The following is a 14,469-nucleotide window of genomic DNA, read 5'->3' as shown; positions in this document are numbered from 1 at the left end:
CAAAAGTCATTTACGTAGCTGGTTAATAAGACTGATGAATTTCTGGTAGAATTTCTAAGGAGTAACAATAAGTTCCAGCGAGGTTAAGAAAATTTTCCAGTATGATGCAGTCAGGGCTTCTTTTTGCAGCATATTAGAATTTTAGAGGTGTAACAATGATATTTAGAAGAAAAATACTTTAAAGAATTTCAAGATGTAATTGCGTATTAAATTACCACTTTAGCAAGGTCTTTGCTACGTTGTTAGTTATCTATCTGTATTTAAACTTTTCAAACGTAATAAGGAGAAAGATAAAGACTTTCTCTAATGCCTTTTTGATTAACACAGAAATGTATTACTCAAGATAATAGAGGAATAGTGGTTCCAAGTCCAGTGTCTCCGTGAATGTTTAATTGGTTTGGTTAATAACGTATTTTTGTATTTTCATACTTCAGCTACTGAATTATCTTGGTTATTAAAATCGGACTCTGACTCCCTGTTTTACAAATCTCATACAGAGCACTGGAAAATGGCTAGATTTTTTATGTGTCTTAGCTTCAGAAATGTAACACAAAAGAGTAATTTTAATAGTTTTTTCTCCAGTCATGCTAATGTATCTGCTTCAAAGTGAATTTATTTGAAACAATGTCTTTCATGTTAATGAAAGCATATTTTAATTTTTCCATTTGTTTTATAATTATAAATCAAAATTGCTGTAAAAATATGAAGAAAATAAAAAATGTACTGGAGCTATTATAGATAATATTTAATTATGATATAATATTATTATATATCACATTATGATATATAATATGTAATAATAATAAGCATGTATATTATTAGATATCATATATAATTTATGCAGTTGTGTTTCTCCTTATTGTGTTTTTTCTGTTTCTTCAAAGATGCATGGGAAGATTACAAATGGAGATTTTCTTTGCCTCTAGTAGTTGTTTATGACTAAAGACCATTGAATTTCTGGCTGAGGAAATTTACAGTTTGCTCTCATCAAGAACTTCTATTGTAGTTGTAGGATTCAGACATAAAACTCTCATAGTGACTTCCAAATCAGGAGGTATTACTCTAGTGGGATAAAATCTTGGCCTTGAAGTTTGTGGCCAAGTTCCATTTACACCAGAACTTCCTCATTGTTTAATCCATCCTATTTTATTTTATTGGGTTTTGGATTCCTCAAAAAAAAAAAAAAAACCCCAACCAAAAAAAAGAGGGGAAAACCCCTGTAAAATGACTAGATAAACAGAAATACTGTCTCATTCAGTGAAAGATTGCTATAGCTATAGCCATTTTTCACAGATACTTTGATCAAAATCGATAGTTGTAGAATAGTCTGAAGTAGAGAAGAAAATTTCTGAAAGAGAAATAAGAATAAAATAATTACCACAAGTTGGTGTTTCCACTGGGCCTATTGTTCTGTTCTTACTATTTCATAGTAGCTGAAAGATATGAGAGAGAGAAGCAAGAACTGGAGAAACATATTTTGGAACTTAAAGCAAAGCTGAGTCATAATGCTGTAATGTCAGAGGTAGAAGAACTGAAGAGATGCATAGAGACTAAGGACAAGGAGAAAGCACAGCTTGTAATGCACATACAGGTAAGTCGGGGGTTTTGGTTTTTGTTTGTTTTGTGTTGTTTTTAATAATTTCCCATATGTTTAAGGTAGGTCATATGCCAGATTAAGGAGTAACCTTTAAAACTAAGATTAACTGTCATGCTATTACTTTATTCTATAAATAACTTTGAAAGGTGATTTGAGTTTGCAGAGGTTTTTCTCTCCCATCTTTTTAATAAACCAAAAAAGATATCTACTGTTGCCCATGGTTTGGATTACTACTTTCCCATGTGCAGAGAAAAAGTGATCTGATTTTATCAACAGTTACCATTAATAATGGTTTCTGGAATTGATTCTATAAATTAGTATTTACTTCCTTATTCCCCATTCCGTCATGCTTCATAACTAAAGTTTAACTCTTAAACAAACTGGGATACCTTGTTCTGTGAGACAGTGCAGTAGAGTAACAAAAATAGATCATAACTGCTCTTTTTTCAGCAATTCGATGCAATATAATAATTATTATATTAATAAGTATTAGTATTCTTATTTCTAGTAAACACTATTTAAAGTGATTCTCTGAGAAGAATAACAGTAATCTCTGACACTGGAATTTTAATTAGAAGACTTTTACCTTGAACATGAAATGAGATCTAAGGAGGCAGTAGTCTTTTTATTTAAGACAGGAGACTCCTGTATTTTTGGATCTTGTCTAGGTTTGTCATTGCTAGTAAGATCCCTGAACAGTAACTGGTTTTTACTGTCTTTCATGAATTTCAGGAGAAATCAGGATATTTTCAAAACCCTGTGTGGGATTTCAGTAGTCAAGTACTTAACACTTGTTTTACTTGTATTGGTGTTTTCAGTAAGCCAGGGGTTTTGCATTTCACATGTATTTTTCTAATGAATGTACTTTTCTTTGAAATGGTCTTGTATCACTTTGGAAATTCAAAAGTAGGAATTTTTTTTGGTCTTTTCATGTATTTACAGGACTATACTGTTCAGTTTACTTCTGCTGCCCTTTTTCCTTGTCAACTTCTGTGCTGATTTAAATCAAACAAATACATCAACTTACATTTGGAAAAAAAAAAAGTCTCAAAATAAGTTCCTACATGCTTTATGAAAATTGGTCATTTGAACAGGTTTGAAAAGACCTAGCGTGCTTCTACAGAGAGTAAGGCAAACAGAACTCATTTCCTGATGCCCATCAGCATTTGTGTTCTAGCTGGCCAATACAACTCCAGACTAATGTGAAACATGCTGGATTTTTTGTTTTGGGGGGCCTGAGAAATTCTAATTACTTCGATGGCAGGAGTTAATGGGATAAAAACCCATAGAAAACCATTTTTTTTTTTTTAAGCTTCTGCTTGTAGAACATGCTTTCTTGAGGGTCAGAATGATGATTCTACTACTAATTTCCTGCTCTGTGAAAATACTGATGGAAGAGTGCTCAGCCGGGGTCATTGTCATTGCTCTGAATTAGAAATCTTTGACTTCCCTGATTATCTGAACAGAAAATACTTTGTACTTCTTATCTGCTTCCCACTGCCATTCTCCTACAGAGGCAGTAACAGGAAAATAGCTACTGTGTTTTTCTTTTAATGAGACATCAAGGAATGCAAGGATGTGAATTTCTAAACTTATGTACTAACAAAGCATTTTGTCAAGCCTGTTCTGACAGCTGCTCCTACCAGATAGTCTGATTCTCAGTTGGAAGTGACCAGTCATGTTTGACTTGAGTGTAATTTATCTTTGGTTAGGGGGGAGGATGTAACTGCACATGCCTCTGGCGTACATGTGATATTAGAAATTCCTTTTGATTTATTTAAATGTCATTGTTTTCAACAATTTGAGTTGTGTGTGGTGAACATGTAGTCCCTGACAGTTGCAGTAAACTCACAATATGATGTAAATTGGAGAGGATGAAAAAGATTATGATCACATTCTTAAACTCATGTTTAGATTTGAGTTCAACCTTAAATTAATTTTTAAATTTAATAGAGAAAATTTGTATTTCAGTTGCTGTACTTTACCTTGGGATGCTTCTGTAAGATCTTGAAATGTATACAACTATCTTTAAATATCTTTTTCTGCATGGAACTATATAGATATGGGGCTGTTATGGCTGACTATTATGACCTGAGAATTGTGGCTAAGAAATAAACAAAGTACACAAATCATAAAGATGCAGTACCCTAGTTTCTCCATAAGCATTTTTAGACTCATGCTTGTGAAATTGTTTGATTTACTAATTACTTCTCATTCTAATTACGTCAAAGTAGTCTTACAGTGCTGTCCAGTAGCATGTACCAGCAGACAATCAGTTTGCTAGAATATTTCAGATTTTCTGAGGGAAAGTTACTGATTTGTTTATTTAAGATTAGAATTCTTCAGTAATATAAGTTTTTCAGTCTTATCCTCATTAAAATTAATTTTATGGGTTTTTCATCCTCTAGAGATGAAACTGTTAGTCAATTATTTTCATTATATGAGCCAATTAAGATATCTGAAAATCAATAAGTAACACTTTTCTAAATTTAAAGAGATCCTCTTACAAAATAAGAGAAAGCAATACCTTTGCAGACCAGCCTATCATCATGTCAGTAGAGTTCAAATGCTGAAATAGTGGTACAGATAGATTTAAAATGTACAGATGCTATTCACTTTGATAAAGCTTCTATCTAAAATCACATATCAACCTGGGAAGAAAAAGGTGTTTTGCTGTATCTTATATTTACATAAAACATTACTTGTCAGAACGAGTAGCAGTTCAAGCTTTGGAAAAATATGGAGGAGGCGTCACTTTACGAAATTGATTTTGTGCAATATACCTTATACTGAATGAATATACTTCTTGACTGATTGACTGCATCTTCGATTATTCAATTCACAGAATTTATGCTTGCATGAAAAATCTAAGCATTCCAGATTTTTGGCAAGAGATGCAGATCAGATTGTGATGAATAAATTTGAGGTCTGCATTCAGGAAAAATTAATAAGAGAAATAATTAGGTGCATAATTTGGATAGCATTGTTGAAAACATTATCAATGACAAGCAGTATTAGAATCTGGTGACTGTGCTGCTGAGACACAGTGCAGAAGAAAGAGAGGAAGGAGAAAAATACATATAGATACACTTTAGGTGGCTAATATAATTAGTGTGGTGGGGTGAAATGTGGCTTTCTGTATTCTTATCAGTATAGAATGTTTGCACATAACTGATATAAGACACTAGTTCTGTAAATTGTAGTACATGAGTGATCCTCACTTGCATTTTAAATGTTCAGAAAAGTTTTAAAGAATGTTGCACTGAAACACTGTGTTTTCTATACCTAGAATAAATTTGCTTACAGTTTGTGGTGATTTTATTTTTAAATTAGGTGTTGAAAATGCAGGTCAAAAGTATGATATGTGTAGTCAAGCTAGGGACTAGAAGTCCAAACTACGTGAGTTACTAGAACTACGTGGCACTCGTGTGTTTAGTGCTTGTGGTGATTAGTTTACACTTCAGATAAATAACTGGGCTCTAACTGGAAACTGTTGGCCTCCTTCTCTGCCTCCATTTTTTTATGAAAGTTGAAAGCTAGATTACATATTGGGATTTTGGATATGTAGAAAACTAGATGCACAACTGTTTTTACTTGGGGCAAATGTTGCATCTGGTTTTGAGTTTGTTAATCACCTCTGTTCTGTGTCACCTCTAGGCAGAGTCTGTCAATTGAAATGTCTGTGGTGGTGTTGCAGTCTGAGTGTTGATACAAACTTTAATCAGTTTTGAAAATAATACTTGCTTTCAGATCTCTAGAGCATTAATATGCTGTACACCAGGATTTAGTAACTAAATGACATTTTTAAGTGTTCTGCAAACATAATTATCTTCTATAAAAATCATCAGATATTAAAGCCAGGAGGAGAGTATTTGATGTTATGTTGGTGGTGAATGAGTCAACATGAGTATTCCGATACCTTTCCCTTGGTTCTGTTAGCAGTGGAACTATGAAAATGCTCAATAAAATCAGTTTAGGAAAAATTGAGACCTAGAATTGTCTTATGTAAAGACTGAGAAGAGACAACGTACCACAATCAAGATTTTCTATAGTAACAGCAGTGCAAAACATCCTAACAATTGCTGTACATATATATACAACATATTTTTAACAGTGAACTGTTCTGAATATCCTGGGTTGCTTCTGTAAGGAGAACCTCCATACTGTTGTATGTCACAGAATATCATCATGCTTCTATTGCATCCAGAGCAGCTCACTGAGTTCTCTGGGTGACTGGCCTTCAGTCACCAAAGGCACTAGATGCTCCTTGGAATCTGGAGTCTTAATCTATGAAGGCACCATTTCTGATCTGCATAGAAATTTTCTTGTAATCACAAGTACTTAGTAATTTGCTATTTGGAAGAGAGACTCAGATGTCCCAGGTATGTGATTTCCCGCTCTCCCCCCCGCCCCCCCCCCCCCAAGTGCAGTCTCCTGGCATTGCTTGTCCTTTCTCTTAGATTATCTCACTCTTGTTTACTACAGTCTCAGCTGAGAAGGAGAAAATTGGATGAATATTTAGGAAAAAAAACCTACAAACAAAACAACAAAAAAGCCTCACATCTCTAAAAATCTCTAAATTTCACATCTCTATATTCCTGTCTCATAGAAATCCTTAAAATATTTACATTTTGAATTACCTAGAAAGATAATTTCAAGACAGGAATGTGAAAATTAGGGTATATTCTGCAAGGTCTAAAATAAGAATCACTCTGCCAAATTCTGCCATAGTAAAAGGGCAACCTGCAAGGCTCAGGAGACAGCCGTATCTGGTGGAACCCCAGTCAATATGTGCACCAACATGGTTGTGACATCGAGCTCATTGTCCAGGCTTCAGTATTACAGAACTGAAGAGGATATCTTCAGACACATTCCACTGGACATGGGCCTGCTGGCAAATTTAAGCACTAAGTTTAAACATGTTCCCAAAACAAAGATGGAGACTGAGATCTGTGATAATTCCAACTTCTCTAGCGCTAGCAGGGCTCGGGGCACTGTAAATCTAAACAGACCCAGGAGCTGGATTAAGGTGTAGTCTGTGGTAAGGACTGATGTTTCTCTTTGACAAGTTCTTTCAAATTCCACAACTCTGGAGACCGAGAGCAACCTTACATGTGTTGTGTTAGGTTTTTCATTTATTTTTCTTTTAGTGACATTTTCTTTTTCTTCTGTTCGTTATGACATTCTAATGAAGGGCAACTTCATTCTCACAGGTAGCACAGTATTTCACCCTCAGTGCTAATGAAGAAAACCCAACTAACCTCCCAAACAAACCAACCAACCAACCAAAAAAAAAAAAATCATGAAAACCCTGTGGTACAACACTTGATTATAATACCAGAATAGATCCTCTCAGTGTCTGACCCAACCCTTATTTGAGTTTCAGCCTGTGCTGAACTCTTTTTCAGTACTGTTCTGGCCATGGCTGCAGTGCATACAAACAGCTTTGCAAAGGAAAACAGTCAAGCTATGTGCCTTACATTAATGATAACATTTTGTGATGTATTGTCTGCATGTGTATTTAATGCCCTTTACAACTGAGATTCTGTGGCTGAGATGAAAACGAGGACTAAAAGGCTGAAGGAAAACTGAGGGTTGAGACTCCTACAAATGTCTGTATACAAATGATATAAAGTATGATGGGGAAACAGGGGAACCTACTTACTCCAGGTGTCATTTTTTTAATATTCAAGACTGACCATATGTGCATTCATAGTAGGATGCAGGTATAAACATTCTATGAAAGATACTTTGTTATTTTAAGAGAAAATAAGTGGCTTTCAAGACTGGAGGTCTTGACAAACTTATGAACAATAGGCACATGGTATTTATGAAAATTTTATATATTAAATCTAATGTTTTTTGAAAATATGCTCAAACTGAAAAATGTGGTGTTGTGAATCTAGCTTAATTATCAATTATTTTTAGTTGTAAAAATTGTTTAGAAAGAAAAATCAAAGCTCAAGTTTATAAGATCATCATTATGAAATGAAACCACAGGGTCATACTTTCACAGACTACCACTGCCAAATACAATGTTCTTCCAAGGACATCAGTATATTTGTATAATTATTTCTTACTATCAAAACAGTCTTAATTCTCATAAGATCAAAATTAGGCATTAAAAATATATAGTAGTGTAACTCGCTTAATGGAGATTTATGTGTTGTATTAACTATTTACTATCTGCTAACAGAACAGTTCCACAAAAACTAGTAATCAGTCATTTTCTGAGCAGTGTTTGTCTGAAGACAGTATCATATTTAGCAAAGTATGGTCTATTGACCCTGCTGATTGTTATTTCCAATCATTAAATGAAAACTGTCCTTTAAGATGGTTCTGATGACCTCTAGATGTTCATTGTTATAAAGGGTTGCTTCAAATCAACCACAGTGTTGGCATGTGTGCAGGCAAGTAATGGCAAATGGCAAAGAGATTACTTGCCTGTAACTGTTCTGTTAGAAATGTTATTTTAAAAATTGTAAACAACCAGCCAGCCTCCTTTTTTCACAGAATGCCTAGAAATTAGGATTGTATGTTGGGATTTTCCAAGGAACCAAAAGGCAAGACCATAATCTTTGGCTTTTTATAGATACTTAAGCTTTGTACATGAACAGGGAGGTTTGAGGTGTGGTCTTAATGATACTGAAGCAAAAAAATGTCTAGCAAATAGTGCTTGTGTATGTCTGTTCCCCCCCCCGTGAATGTATATGCCATACCTAGAAAGAGACTTTCTTCTTTCTGGGAAACCTATCTCTAGGTGTGTAGATGATAAATATGATTTCATACCAGATTTTTTTATTTCTTTATTTTTATGACAACCCATACCTGAGAAGTTGCTTATTTAATGTTTTAAATACCTGTAGAGGAAGCCCTTATAGATCAGACAGAATTTTGACAACTGCATACATGTTAACACACAGATACACATATGTTTATCCTATGTCAAATAGGAATTCAAAAGTATAGGTCAGTACACTTGGGACCCCTGTTATAATGATATAAAAACAGAGAGTATGGAGATCCATTGTTTCTCTATTCCCTTGCTTTACAGGGAAAGCTGCATGAAATGTTGATATGCTGAGCTGCTGTTTTCCAGCTGACTTCAACTGTTTTGGGTCTGTGCTTGCTTAACTTTTCTAAGCAAAGTGCAAGTTATTTGCAAAGATCTCCGATTTTCACAAATTGTAAAAATAAAACAAAAATTCACATTTATATTGGTACATCCATGTCAGAGTTCATTTTTCCTTCTCATGCTAATAGCTTGTGTTGATAAATTAGTTATGCTTCAAGATGAACGTCTAAAATATTCATTTTTTTCATTTTACTGTAAACCAGTAAATTGGAGATTAAGATTTGCTTTTACAAAGTGAAATTAATGTTTACAATTACTTGAACATTGTTTTCTGTGTTTAAGCTTAGACTCCTGTTTCATTAAAACATCTGTGGGAATTGTGTTAATGAAGTGTGTTCTCTGGGGGAATTATACATTTTTTTTAAATGATGCAGAGTTGAATAGTACATCAGTTTAGACTGACATCCTCTATGGTGTCTCCATAAAGACATGAAATGGGAAGTCATAATAGCATGTATAATCATGACTCTGAAGAAATGATAACCCATTTTAGAAAATCTGTGGAAGGGTAAATGTAACATCTCACTGTATTTTATCAGGCTATTTTTGACTTCTGTTACATTCAGAATTTAAATCTTTACCTTTAAAGAAGTAATATAATCTGTTTTCATTTGAATTTAAGCTAATTTTGATAAAATGTTGCTAGTTGCAGCTTGTGAGGTTTTTTGGTTGGTTTTGTCTTATGAATAAAACTTTTTACAAGGTTAGTCCTGGTTGTTTTACCGGATGAGCTTGAAAATGCATGTTTAAATAACAGTGAAGCAGAATATATGTGGGTTTTTTCTAATGTATAGAACTGTAAATCTAGAAAGACTTTCCTGTGTTCTTTTTGCCACCTGTGTAAGATATACTCCTGACTATTCCATAATGTGTTTACCTTTTGTTTTATTATCTATATCTCAGTTGTGCCTAGAGCAGGAATATTCATCCTACAGGTGAGCAACTGATTGTCCAGTGGATAACCCTACTCCTGTTTTGCGTCATGGGTACAAGTAGCAATCTGGACTGATTGTTCTTGTCTGTAGCATCAGTCCGTTCCTGTCTGTATTTTCTGTCAGTACCATGATCTGTCACATGTGTTACAACCTGGACTTGGGAGCCCAGAGTCGTAAAGATTCTGTGATTGCCTTGGGTTAAATTAAGGTGAAACTGTTGTCCCTCAAGTGGAGTCATTTACCTGTTGTGCAATACACCAGTATACACACAGAGCAGAGGTACTTATTTATTCCATGTCTGCACAGAGTGGGGTGCTAGGTGATAATTCCACAAAGCTGGCACACTGCAGAAAAGAACTTCAATGTATTTATACACTTCAGACTACACAAATAGACATTTACTGTAATGACCATTGGTTAGTTTCTTAACACTTTGCCCTTCATTAGTTAACAACATGCCTTGTCTCAATTTAAAGTTGCAGTGTCTTTTAATTAATCTGCGCAAACTCAAGGAGGAGGGACACATCTTCTTGATCTTAAATTGAGTTGGTGGTTGTGGTCTCCCCACCCCTTTGTGCCCTTATCTTTTCCCCAGATACTGTCGATTTTCTTCTCAGACAGCCATCCATCTTGTGGTGCCTCCTGGGGCAGAATGACTCCTATCAGTCTTTTTAAGGTTCACCAGACATGCATTGTTTATACAAAGTTGGAGTAACTTACTCCCTTATCTCCTGGTTCCTTCTTTTGATCACAACCCTTTTAAATCAGTGACTTACCCTGTCATTGTTCTAATTATAAGTTTAGAATGAACAGAGTAGAAATTTTCCCAGAGACATCGAAATGACACCAAACGACCGGTTAAAATGTTTTACTTGAGGTAGAAACAGCTTAAACCTGGAAAAGGGTAATAAGCAATGTGGTCTCTTATAAATCTATAAGAAAGAAAGGAAAGGAAAGAAAAAAAAAGAAGAGAAAGAGAGTCAAAGAAATATGGTCACCAGCCCTGGATCCAGTGTTGTCTCAGATCTGGTAGTCTTGGGTGGTGGGTGCACACACAGCAAAGTCACCTTTTAAGTTCATCTCATCAGCTGATTAGCATAGTAGACAGAGAGGTAGATTTTCCTTGACAGATGAGGAAAGAGGTGGTGTATGGGTTCTGCGGATGCATTGAGGGGGAATGGGGTGCACCAACCCCCTTGTCCAGTTGAGTCGGTAGTTATGCTCACCCTGCTGCCTTTCACTTCTACCCCAGTTCCCACAGATTTTTGTTGACTTCCTGCTTCTTGAGCAATCATCCCAGAAATGCTCACCTTTTATCAGGCCTTATCACCTCTTCAATGGCAAAGTCCTGAAGTCATTAGCAAGGCCTTCATGGTGTCAGGCTACACAATGGAGTCAGAGATTAGTGGTCCTTGTGCTTGATGAGAGACATTTGGTTTCACTCAGTCCAAGTTTTCCCCCCTTTGAGGCTTATCTAAGGAGTTTGACAATACAACCATAAGGGAGTGGGGATGGGCATCATCCGGTATCAGCGCTTCCTTGGGTGGTGGTCTTTAGACTAATCACAAAGGCCACAGCTTGTCCTTGGGGTTTTCTGTGTCGATGAATGTTTGAGACATTACTTTCCTCAGTTCCTTACTACATGCAAGAGTGCACGTGCAGTTGTCTTTCCAGGACAACAATTGCTATCCTGAAAAGTCTGGTACAATCTATTGACTCCCAGGAGGTAATGGTCAGGTTTGGAGGGGGAAAAAAAAAAACCCAACAAACCCACAAAGAAAAACGCAAACAATAAACCCAAGCTACACCCCCCACTCCCACCCCCCTGCAACCTTGTGGAAGGACCTTTGTCTAAACAGTCATTTTATGTGCATCTGTAAAGTCACTTATTCTTTCATAGGCAAAGTATTTTTCTCTTGTCCCTTCTGAATGGCACCCTGTTTATTTCAGACTACACCTCCAATTTGTTTCAGTTGTTCTGAAATCTAATCCTCTTCTCGAAAGTATTTCCATCCCTTGAAGCCTGATAATATCTTTGACTATAGAGCAAGCCTATTAAAATAGTTATTAATAAAAATACTGAATGGTATGAAATCAGTCTTAAATAGGCCTGAAATACAGAATACTAATGTAAAATTCTACATGGTGATCTTAATAAAAATCAGTTTTGCTAGTGAGGGTTCAATACCTGATTTCCAAATATGCCCTTGCAGAAGATAAATGGAGAACATTTTTCCTGACTTGCTTATGAGACTGTCCTGAGAAATATCATCAAATTTGAGATGGGCAGTGCTTGCTATTTTTAAAATATATGGTTTCAGTTTCATTCAGTATTGAAATGCTAACTAATGTTGGCTCTAATAGTTTCAAATATCTTTGCACTTTGTTCTAGAAACATCTACCAAGCTGCTGTATTCTTTATATTCATCGGTGCTTTTCAGAATACCTTTATTCAGCATGTTGCTTCCATGAAAGCAACCAGCATATAAAACTGGGTAACAACTAGCTCATATACTGTAGATTACTTTTGCTATGGCGAATGCTATTCTTTCCTTGCCAATTTTCTTCTTCCTCTCACCTGTTTATATTTACCTCCTTACATCTTCCTATTTGCTTTATTCCATATTTGTTTAGTGGGTAACATATGAGAATCCTGGTCAATGACTCTTCCTCAAACTTAAAATGTAAAAAATAACAAGAACAACCAGAAGAGGAACAAATGCAGAAAGTAAAATAGGTGATAGAGTAACCATGTATTTTATATCTTGTGGTGAAATTCTTTACCACTGCAGAGGGGGAGATTCTCTTGGGCTAACAGGGCTTTCCCTGATAGTCAAGGAGATCTTTTATGCTATTAATATTTTAGACAGAAATGTGATTTAACATCACTGTATGTTGTTTTATAAGGCTTCACATTGTATATCTTTAGAATTGGAATTTTCATATTTTGCTATGATGATTCCAGGTGTTAACATCTGACCTGGAAAACAGGGAGAAGCAGCAGGAAAAAATGCTGAACCAACTAAAGGAGATACAGAGTTGCTACAAGGCTTGTGAGAATGGACGTAGACAAACTGAACTCCAGTCTGCTGAGTTAGCTCAACAGGTTGAAGAGAGTACTAAGGAAGCAGAACGCTACCTCACTGAATTCAAGCATTCAGAGGCACTCAGGCTGGAGGTTGAGAAAAAAAGAGAAGATTTGAAGGTGAGAGCACAGGAAGCCATCCGCCAGTGGAAGCTGAAGTGTAAGAAACTAGATCGTGAGGTGGAGAAACAAAATGAAACGATCAATCAACTGATGGACAAGAACAGTCAGGTAAGATTGACTGGGTGTGGTTTTTTTTGTACTCTTTCCATTTGTTTTGGAAATGAAGATAAGGAGTTTGTTTATGCAAATTGTGACTTAAACCACATTCTGCCTTAAGTTCTGAACCAAATTTTCTGGTGAACTATAACACAGCTAATAGATGGCAATATTTCTTAGCTATTAGAGTTCTGCATTCTCTTCTTTATCCATCATTTATTCCAGTCTCTTCACTTAATCAAAGCTTTCTTCTTGTAAGGAAGAAAGTTTCTCTATGAATGTTGCTTTTACTTTATCTTTTCAATTAACAGTTAACACAACTCAGTTTATTTGTAGTTAATTTTTAAGGGAATAATATGATGTAAAAAATTTTGTAAAATATTTTAGTCACATTAAGTAATAACCCATGTTCAAGTTATGCATTCTCTCATGCAGTGGACAGTGGTCACATCTTTGAAAGTAGGTAGTTACTTTCACCATGTATGTCAGATTGCTAGCAGACCGTAATGCTATATGGACTTTGACATAACTAGCGTATTTTTAATTCCATTCTGTATTTAAGCTTTTCTCAAACTCTAGGCTTAGTAATGCCATCTTGTATTGCCAATAAAAAGACTACAGGTTCTGAAATATTGTAAGGACTGCAACTCAGTTTGGATTTGGTGTTTGGAGACAGAAAAGTAGATTTTTTTTGTTTGAGAATGTGCAGAGATTTTAGCAAAATCTGGAGATTTTAGCAAAAAAGGCACACTCGCCTGCATTTGGGATGAACATGCTGCTAATGCCTACCATGCAGTTCCTAGGTTTGTCCATTCATCTGGATAGAGAATCTGTGTTCCTTATATTTTTGTAACTTCTCTTTTTTAATGCTTTTCATGTATTTTTTTTTCAGCCTCTTCCTTGATTTTTTTCAAGGAAAAAGTTCTGAAAATACAATTTGAAAGCTAATCATGTAACTTTTCTGGGCTTTTCATTTGTCTTTGTCAGTGTGGCAAAATACTTACTCCTTTCTTCCTCCTCCTATAAAGTTTCTCAGGAAAAAACTTTGTGCCTTTTTTTTTTTTTTTTTTGACTTAGGAGAATTCCTTGACTTTTTCTAGTCCCGACACTGCTTTAAAGACAAGCATTCACATCAGCGGTAATGTTGATATTCCCATCTTGGAATAGCAGTAGAAATCATCATTCTGTTTGTAATGAGTCTGTGGGTCCTTGTATTTTCCAGTGGCTGGGTAAGAAGGTGCCTGCTCCTACAGTGGCTGGCTTTTATCTTAAATTGCATTGTCTGCTGGTACAGTCTATCATATTGTATGGCCTACTTTTGTTCTTACAGAGCTTCCCTCACCTCTCTTCACTTATTTCCTAGTGACGTGCATCCAATTTACATTACTAAGTCTGATGGGCTTGGGATGGCTCCATGCCATCCTGTGCTTTGTCCTGCTCAAAGATTGTAGTTTTCAAGGGGAATATGATGTGAAGTATGGAATATCTGTATTCATCC

The 14,469-nt window shown here is 35.5% G+C and overlaps 1 protein-coding gene across 1 annotated transcript in view; it reads left to right on the top strand.

Moving 5' to 3' along the window:
- The window catches only part of CEP128 (centrosomal protein 128), a 143,048-nt gene that overhangs the window by 34,824 nt on the left and 93,755 nt on the right, over positions 1–14,469 (top strand). The window contains exons 12-13 of the mRNA XM_074824860.1: positions 1,431–1,591; positions 12,633–12,983. Of these exons, the coding sequence (XP_074680961.1) occupies positions 1,431–1,591; positions 12,633–12,983 (512 nt within the window). The remainder of the gene's footprint in view (positions 1–1,430; positions 1,592–12,632; positions 12,984–14,469) is intronic.

The sequence above is a fragment of the Strix aluco genome, chromosome 4 (genome assembly GCF_031877795.1).
Source record: "Strix aluco isolate bStrAlu1 chromosome 4, bStrAlu1.hap1, whole genome shotgun sequence".
NCBI lineage: Eukaryota > Metazoa > Chordata > Aves > Strigiformes > Strigidae > Strix > Strix aluco.
The sequence above is the reverse complement of the archived record's forward strand: the minus strand, read 5'-3'. Positions and strand labels throughout refer to the sequence as shown.